Below are 9,550 nucleotides of genomic sequence, written 5' to 3' on the forward strand. Positions count from 1 at the left end.
CTCCTAAGCTCCTTGTAGAATTCAAACCTGTCTGCCCGGACTGAGATTTTCCAAAGCTCCCGAGGGGTTATAATAGGACTGAGGTGTCTGTGTCTCTAGGGCAGGCTGGGAACCATCAGCCTGGCTGTTGGGGAGGGGTTTAAAACACCGTGCGCTCATACACTTTCCTCTCGGTTCTCTCAGCCTGGGCTATGGGGTGGGGGGAGCGGAGTGAGGGTCACGGCGGGGGGACGGAGAGTTGTGGGCTCGTCTCTTCTAACACTGCGGTTAGTCTCTGCGCACCTGTGTCTGGGCGAGTCACAGAAAGGACGCTGAGGACAGGAGTTATCGTGGTCCCTGCTCTCTCCGCTGCGAGACACCGAACTGCAGCTGCCCCAGCTCAGAGTTTGTCCTTGGGCCGGTTTTTGTCGGAGCCCAGCCCGGCTTCCCCGCGCTGTGTCTCGCACAGTGATACCGGGCGGTGTCCTCGGCCCTCAGGCCGGTCATGTCCAAATGTAGCAGGTTGTTGGAATCGTCCCTGGAGATGGTGAATCGGCCTTTCACTGAGTCTGCGTAATAATAGCGGTTCCATACACTCCAATAAATGCTTGACACCCACTCCAGCCCCTTCCCGGGAGCCTGCCGGACCCAGTACATCCCGTAGTCCCCAACTTTGAACCCGGAGGCTTTGCAGGTGAGACGGAGAGAGTCTCCAGGCTTTTTCACATCCCCTCCGGACTCCACCAGCTGCACCTGGGACCGGGCACCTGGGAATAGAAACACATTGTAAGAGCAATTAATAGACTGTTCCCCTGCCATGCCAATGGTGTGAGGGGCTGAAATTACCTTCCAACGCTGCTGCGAGGAACACTAACTGGAGCCAAAGCCCCATTTTCCCGGGTGCTGGAGGGGAAAGTACTCAGCGGACTGGCTGGTGACTGCACCGACCCAGGGGGCTGCGGATTGTGTCTCCGGGTGCAGCGGGGCAGATTTAAACAGGAAACTGTCAGCCTGATTTGCATGCCCCGCTCCTCATAAAACAGGCGAACGCCTTCCCTGGGTGATCTCATTAGTTGCCCTCCGGTTCTGAGAGAAGGACGAGGGAGGGGGAAGGGGAGGTGTAGCGCCCTAACCTAAATGCCCCTGAAATCAAAGGAGACTCAGGGTGTCGGGTTTGGGGTAATTACATTATTTTGGAACCTAAATCCTAATCACTGTCTCTGGCATTTAGGATGAGAGATTTAAGCCACTTCTAAAAATTGGATTTAGGCTCTCAGGTCATTGAAACTGTTTCCCCGTTTGTCCAATGGGAATTTTATTTCTCTACTTTAAGATTCGCTAATGAATGTGAGATGCAGAGAGACCGCGGTGAGGCAGCTTTAAAACACCTGTTCTAGATTAAATGAATCGCGTGGCAATAGTGGATTTTGTCAAGCACCTGCATTTGGCAGCTGTTTGTCTTTCAGCTCTGACTACAAGACTTGTGGGTATGCCCGTTAGTTAGAGACTGTTAGACGCTGCGGGCCCTCACAACCTTTTAAACAGGTACAATTGCGCTTTCCCCCCCCCCCGGTTGCCCCTCGCCTTAGGAGCGGGGGAAGGGGAAACATGGGCAAAGCTACCTCAGTATTTCTCTTCTTGGCAAAGGAGGATTTTAGGAGAGCTTTGAAGCCTAGAAAGATACTTGATGACTGGTAGGCGGCTCTTTTGCTGAAGTCACTACCCATAATGCTGGTCAATATTGTCACATTGGTTCTTCTCTCCCCTCCCCCCCCTCTGTTGTCTTACATTGAGTTCCTAAGCTGCCTGAGGCTCTGACTGTTTGATCTGTGTTTGTGCAGCGCCTTGCACAATAGAGCTCCGCTCCATGACTCTGGTTCCTAGCGGCCATATACCAATAATAAACTAATAATTGACTTCACTTGGAGCAGTAGGAGGAGCTGGTTCCTCATGCCTGAGAGGAGCAAGTAAAATACACCTCCTAGTTAGTGCTTAAGTGTTTTCCTTTGCCTCGCTGGCAGGCTGGGAAGGGGAGACAGGCCGCAGGAGACACAACCCGTCTCCTTTGGCCGGCGTTTGTTCTGCGACTGTCGGTCTTGGGGATGCCGGGAGAGGGGACAAAGGCGGGAGACCAGCCGGCCCAGGTCGGAGCGTGTTTGCGGCCAGGGGCCCCTCGCGGCGGGGAGCTCCGGAGCGCCACTTGCTGGGGGCTTCTTTTTGTTAAGCGAGCACCAGGGGAGGTTTGCGTCGGGGCCCAGACCGGCTTCCCCTCACTGGGTCTCTCGCCCAGGGCTACACCGCGGTGTCCTCGGGCTTCAGGCTGCTCCTGGGTAGGTAGAAGCTGGAGCTGTCCTTGGAGGGTGTGAATCGCCCCTGGACTGCCGGGGAGTAGCTGTTGTCAGACGCTGTAAAATAGTAGATCAGCCACTCCAGCCCCTTCCCCAGAGCCTGTCGGTCCCAGTTCATCCCGTGGCTGCTGAGAGCAAAGCCGCTCACGGTACAATCTCCGGGCTGGACTGGCTCAGAACCACCTGTGCCCGGGCCCCTGGAGAGAAACAAGCGGGCTGTTAAAAGTAATGTTTAAAAAGAGCAATTAAGTTAGCGAGATAGACACAATAGAGGGAAAAAAGAAAAGGAGGACTTGTGGCACCTTAGAGACTAACAAATTTATTAGAGCATAAGCTTTCGTGAGCTACAGCTCACCTCTGTTTTTTCCACCAAATGCATCCGATGAAGTGAGCTGTAGCTCACGAAAGCTTATGCTCTAATAAATGTGTTAGTCTCTAAGGTGCCACAAGTACTCCTTTTCTTTTTGCGAATACAGACTAACACGGCTGCTACTCTGAAATAGAGGGAAAGAGACGCATCGGTCTCTGGATAGATATTGGTCTAATAAGCCCCTCGCGTGACTCCCCGGCTCTCAGTCTTTCCACGCAGGATGACTTGTGCAGGGGATTTTCTCAAGCCCTTGCATCTGGGAGCACAAGCACTATTGACTTTGAGTGTTGCAGGGTAATTTTGGAACTTCGCGGCGGGGGGGCCCTTTATCTCATGAACTCCAGCTATACTTCAAATCAACGCGTGAACAGACAAACCCACACGAGTCCAACCAGGAAACCGCAGACTCTCAGCGGACCCAGCATGGTGGTGGGACGAGAGCGCAGCCCCGAGCCGGATGCGGGGCCTTTGGCTGAGATGCCCGAGTCAGTGGTTAAGTAGGGAGTCGGACCTGGCAGCTTTATATATTCAGAGGAGCGGATCGGAAATAAAGAGGTTTTAAAGAATAGAGAATAAATAAAGAATTCGGCGAGCGGCGTCGGCCAGGTGTGGGGCTGGGTGTGAAGCGGTGAAGGTCGGGGGGTGACCTGATGTAGTAGAGAAGAGACCAGAACCTCCAGCCGGAGCACGGGACTCTGTGAAAACAGAACGGAAGAAGAGTCCCTGCCAGCAGCCTTAGCATGTGTCCTGGACTTCCTACAAGACACCTGGAAGCGATGCGTCCTTACTGCCTGTTCCTGGAGCCTCCTCCTGCACCCCAAACACCTCATCCCAGAGCCCGCACCCCCAGTCAGAGCCCTCACCTCCTCCCGCACCTACCCTCCTGTCTCAACCCACAGCCCCCACCCGCACTGAACCCCTCGTTTTTTGCCCTACCCCAGAGCTTAGGGGGCCCCACAAAATCGAATAGCTCCAGGCCCCCATAAGAGATAATCTAGCCCTGCCCTCGAGCAGGGGTTTACCTCCCTTGGACCTCCAGGGCCCAAAGAGGCTGTTCCCCCTCTGTACCTGCACCGTTCCCGCCTGGTACCTAACAATGTTACTACAGTTCCTGCTCTCCAGCAACATCGCCTCTTCTCACCACTTCTGGCATGCTACTGAACTGCCCGAAATGAGGCTTTTTAACCAGTTCCAGCCCGTCCTTCATTGCCTCCAGGTGTCCCAATCAAGCTAACTGTCTCAACTGGTTCTAGCAGGTTCTTGATTGCCTCCAGATGTCTTAATTAACCTGGGGTAGACCTTGTTTGGTTACCAGGGAAACAGGGACTTGTTTAAGGTGGGGCTAATATACCTGCTTTTTACAACTTTCTTGCAGCCATCTTGCCTGACCTTGCCACAGAAGTTAGACATGAATTACCTCAGGCCACACCACAGAGCAATGGGTCAGAACTCAGCTAGCCTGACCCCTAGCACAGTGCTCTAGCCAATAGATCACGGTGCCTCCTTAGGCAGAATGTTACGGTAAGGCCACAAGATTCATTTTTTGAGGGTGAAGTTCACCCCTGTGCCGGGGGCTCATCCTATGGCCTATTTAACCCCAGGGTCTTATTTTGAGGGCTGCACTGGGACTCTCGTAATGTGCAGGCTTTGGCAGAGGGCTGAATTTCCTGCAGCGAGAGATGTGCTCAGTGAGAGGAGCCCCTTGCCCTAAAGGTTACTGTAGGAGAAGAAGCTGGGGAGCCAGCACTGTGTTTCTCGTGCACAGTAGTAGGTGGCCGTGTCTGCAGCTGTCAGTCCGTCTATCTTTAGCCTGGCAGTGGATCCGCTGGTGGATGGGGTTACCCGTCCTTTGAATTCATTAGCGGTAATGGTGGCGTAACCTGTTCTGAAGGCTGTAACCCAGACCAGACCTTTCCCAGGAGCCTGACGGACCCAGTGGAGATGGTGCTTATTCATGTTATAGCCAGACACGACACAGTCCAGAGTAATGGAACTCCCTGGCTCTGCACAGGAAGAACTTGGCTGGGTTAAAGGGACCGCGGCCACAGAGCCTGTTAAAGAAATACCAATGGAGAAACTGGCCTATCCATCACACCAGTGAGCCAGCTAATCTCCAACAGACCCTTCAGAGGAAGGTGCAAGGCACCTTGGATGTGGGCTGTTACAAAATAAACCTGTCAGAGTTTGGTGTAAGCAGAAAAGTATAGACCCACTGACATCATCAACCCCTTGGGGAGATGGAAAAACCCCAACCTTACAAGAAGCTGCACCTCACTGCTCACCTGACAAGATGCACCAGGCCACAACCAAAGACAACCTAGTTACAGCATGACTGCTGCTGACCTCTGCGTTAACACAACAGGTTGGTGTCAGATATTGCCGCTGAATAACACAGTACATATCATCCCATGTTTTTATATCTGTCAAGGCAGGCAAATCATTTTGCATTTCAGAATTTTCCTTTCTCCGATCTGTCTTCCTTCTCCCCCACCCTCACCCCCAGATTCTTGGGCTTAAAGCCTGGGACGTGGCCTTTGGAGATTTGGCTTCAGGCAGGAAGTTTGAAAAGTGCTTAATGGACAGATGCCCAAGACCCATTAAAATTCAGTCACAGCCGGGTATCTAAAATCCCTTGATACTCCTTTCAAACCTCCAGCCCTTACATAAGAACATATATAAGAATGGCCAGACTGGGTCAGACCAAAGGTCCATCTAGCCCAGTATCCTGTCTTCCGAAAGTGGCCAGTGCCAGGTGCCCCAGAGGGAATGAACAGAACAGGGAACCATCAAGTGATCCATCCCCCGTCACCCATTTCCGGCTTTTGGCAAACAGGGGCTAGGGACACCATCCCTGCTCATCCCATCCTGCCTAATAGCCATTGATGGACCTGTCCTCCATAAACTTATCTAGTTCTTTTTTGAGCCCTGTTATAGTCTTGGCCTTCACAACATCCTCTGCAAGGAGTTCCACGGGTTGACTGTGCATTGTGTGAAGAAATACTTCCTTTTGTTGCATGCATCCGATGAAGTGAGCTGTAGCTCACAGAAGCTTATGCTCTAATAAATTTGTTAGTCTCTAAGATGCCACAAGTACTCCTTTTCTTTTAGCGAATACAGATTAACACGGCTGCTACTCTAAAACCTTCCTTTTGTTTGTTTTAAATCGGCTGCCTATTACTTTCATTGGGTGACCCCTACTTCTTGTGTTATGAGAAGGAGTAAATAACATTTCCTTATGTACTTTTTCCACACCACTCATGATTTCCTAGACCTCTATCATATCCCCCCACCCCCACCCAGTCATCTCCTTTCCAAGCTGAAAAAAAAGAACACACACAGTGTCTTTGTCCTTTGTTCAAACATATTAGTGTAAGGTATAAAAGTATCAAAAAGTCAAACCCAAAGTTCTATTTCAAACAAGCCTATATACTAGCACCTACTACTTGTTTTCCTCTTCCATCGCCATCTCTCTCTGACTAGTGACCACCATTACTGTTAGTCATAAGAGTAACTCTGTGACTTAGCATCTCTCCCAATGTGAATATGTCCCTGAAGTCCGTCAATTGGCCATGAGTTATCCTGTCTCCTTCCAAGGGTGGAGTCTCATTTCTTCATACAAAAAATAGCTTGCTTTGCTTAAGGAAACATTTGTCATCTGCAGAACAACAAAACCTCTGCGGTAGCTTGTGGTGTGAACAGAAGAGTGTCTGGGTGTCTCTGTCTGACCTATTTTCCATAGCTGTCTGAGTGAGAAAGGAAAATCGGTGTTTCTCCAGCAGAGGGGGCGATTGGCCTGTACAAAACAGTTAACCAGATGTCAAAAAGAAAAAAATTCTTTTCTCCACTCCGGTTCTCCAGAGACGAGAACACCGGTGAAGGCAGAGCAAAAAATATTGTTCCGGATTCTCAGCTGGTTTAAACAGACCGAGCTCCATAACGTACTGATCTGGACCATTGACTCCAGTGGAGCTACGGCCACAAACATCGCATAGACACTGAGAAAAGAATTGGTCCCACAAAATCTCTGTCAAAAAGATATAAACATGGGTATCCCTAAAAGACATATAAACCTGGGTATATTTTGCAGACCTTACAATGAGAAAGATCCTTTACATCCACTTGAAGACTTGCAATAAACACTACCGATCTATTGTCTAAAGACACACACAGAAAACATGTGTTCTCCAAAGATTCATGGATTTTAAGGTCAGGAGGCTAATCTAGTCTGACCTCTTGCATACATTGGCTATGGAATCTCACTTCACATTTTCTGCATCAATCTATTCACTTCTGTGTGAGCTACACAGCATAACTTTGAGAAACACATTTAGTCTTGATTCAAAGACTTCAAATCTTGGAAAATCCATCCTTCCCAACCAGCCCTGTGCACACTCATTGATGTCCTGGCTAGTGTTCACATTTTCAAAAGTGAGTGGAGATTTTGGATACTTCACTTTTTGGGAGCCCCTCTTAAAATGCCTAAAAAGGTGCCTGATTTTCAGAACGTGCTGAGCCTCTAACCCCTTTAAGGTGCCTAAATTTGGGCATCCAAAAATTGAGATGACCCAGAATCACTACACAAATGTAGACTGAGAGCAGAACTTGGCCCACAGAAACCGAACCCTAAAATACGGGCAACATGTGGGCCTTTCACATCCCCAACATATGTCACATCTGCACTAGCAGGACGTTATCATGTATACCTCATGCTAGGAACCCAACCCTAAGACAAGACACATCTTATTATTTGATTTTATTTTCCCCCAAGAAACATCAGTCCTACATAGAGTGACTTTGCTAGTATAAATGTCAGCACTGCGTAAAGAATTGCAGGCCACATCCTTCGCTGATAAGGACTGATTGATTTACTGCAGCTAAAATTCTTGCTCTGAGCTTTTCCCCTAACCTAACTAACCTATCACCATATTTGCTGTTTCGGAGTTCACTCACAGCACACGCTCAAACATGGCAACTGCACACACACCCCTATTGTGACTTCCTTTGTGAAGCGTCCTCCTGAATCCACTGTCGTCTTTAAGAAGCATTCAGGATCACTGAGAGTCACTTTGGTTGCATCATCCTTCTGACTGATGGCTGAAAAAATTACTCAAACCCGTGTGTTAATTAAACTTTTACTGATATTATTATGTAAGTATTGCTTTTCTTTCTTTCTTTCTTTCTTTCTTTCTTTCTTTCTTTCTTTCTTTCTTTCTTTCTTTCTTTCTTTCTTTCTTTCTTTCTTTCTTTCTTTCTTCTTACCTCCTAGTTGTTTATTTCTCACCCTTTCTTTCCTATGAACTCTGATTCACAAAGAAGTTCATTAGAGAGAAACAAGGTGGGTGAGGTAATATCTTTTATTGGCCCAATTTCTGTTGAGGAGAGGGACAAGCTTTCGAGCCACCCTTTATACACAGAAGTTCATGTGTGTGTTTTTTAATCAATGAGTTCACACCTTCTAGTGGGTGTAGCAATACAGCAAAATAGGCTGCCTTCTTCAGAAATCATTGCAGTGTTAAGCTGGCATTTATTCCTTATAACTAAACAGTTCCTTGTAATTCATGTTTTCTTTCTTGATATTCACAGGCAAAGATGTTCTGTGCAATCAAATAACACAGACACCCTTGGCTCTTACGGTGGAGATGGAGAACCAAGCGAAAGTATTTTGCAATTATGCTACTACCTCTGCAAATCCTGATTTGTACTGGTATCGTCAGCTCTCTGACAACACCCTGCAGTTCATCCTATACAGGGATAACTCCCAGTCCCAGGATGCTGATTTTGCCAAGGGACGCTTTGCTGTGGAGCATGATTTAGCAGGAAAAACCTTCCACTTGCTTATATCTCCCATGGGAAGTGAGGATGCTGCTTCCTATCACTGTGCCATCAGAGGCACCATGACACAACCTGACTGCAGCGCTGTACAAAAACTTCCTGGAAAGGCCCTGCCTTTGCAATACGTCTCCTACACCCTCACATTTCAACGGGCGTTACGCGCCTAAATGCCTTTGAAACTCTAGCACTAAGTGGCTTCCCAAGGTCTCACACGGGAAGTCTGTGAGAAAACAGGGACCTTCACCAAGGTTTCCCCAGGTCTAGGCGAGTGTCCTAACCATTGGGCCATCCTGTCTTTACACACAGTTTGCAGATGGTTTTTGTACCTCTGTCACTAGACACTGACAGAGCTCAAGGAGTACAACCCGCTTCCGAGTATGCAGTTACTCTGATGAGTAAAGATGCTTTTGTCAGTATAAGTCATTCCCATACATTTACAAGGATTTTAGAACCAATATAGTAATAGAGGAACAAAACCCTGTCTCTTGACCAGCCCTTCGAATTCAGCCTGTGTCTGAAGAAGGAAGGTTTCTTCCAAAGCTCTTGTTCATTCTATAATCTTTGTTCTGGTAACACTGGGTGTTCTCATTATCCATTTACATGCCCAGGGCTTTTTTCAGTCCTGCTAATTTCTTGATCTCGGTGAAAGCTTGTGGCAAGGAGTTCCACAGGCCAATTGTGCACAGTGTGGCGAAGTATTTCCTAGTGAAACCTCCTGCCTGATAGAGGACACAGATTTTCACCCATCTATTACTGCAGTGGAAGGGGATGTTCTTGCCCAGTAAATAAGTGAAAAATAATAAACCAAGGCTGAGATACCTAAAAGGGATCTCTCACGGTATCTAACCTTTACTCACTACCCTAAAAGAATTGCCTTTAATACACCATGAGCAATTTTATAAATAGCATTTGTGACAGGGGGCTGGGCAAAGGGTTGCTGATTCAGCCCTCTGTCATGCCAGCTCCCATTTAGGGGACTGAATTAGAGCTGGCTGGAGGTAACCTGGCCCTAATTGGGGAA

General features: G+C 48.4%; 2 long non-coding RNA genes and 1 gene segment (V, D, J or C); 1 reads left to right on the plus strand and 2 right to left on the minus strand.

Annotated features, from left to right (window-relative positions):
* Positions 1-688: 688 nt before the first annotated feature.
* Positions 689-9,550, minus strand: part of LOC119842056 — a 30,621-nt gene continuing 21,759 nt past the window's right edge. Inside the window, exon 3 of the long non-coding RNA XR_006275401.1 lies at positions 689-746. This is a non-coding gene — a long non-coding RNA (uncharacterized LOC119842056). The remainder of the gene's footprint in view (positions 747-9,550) is intronic.
* On the minus strand, positions 1,430-3,848 carry LOC122456480. The segment is given in 2 exon segments: positions 1,430-2,524; positions 3,788-3,848. Coding segments are annotated over 2 exon segments (291 nt in total).
* LOC122456482 lies at positions 7,138-9,354 on the plus strand. The gene is made up of 2 exons (XR_006275406.1): positions 7,138-7,845; positions 8,281-9,354. It is a non-coding gene; the product is annotated as an uncharacterized LOC122456482 (long non-coding RNA).

Source organism: Dermochelys coriacea, chromosome 13 (genome assembly GCF_009764565.3).
Source record: "Dermochelys coriacea isolate rDerCor1 chromosome 13, rDerCor1.pri.v4, whole genome shotgun sequence".
NCBI classification, from domain to species: Eukaryota; Metazoa; Chordata; order Testudines; family Dermochelyidae; genus Dermochelys; species Dermochelys coriacea.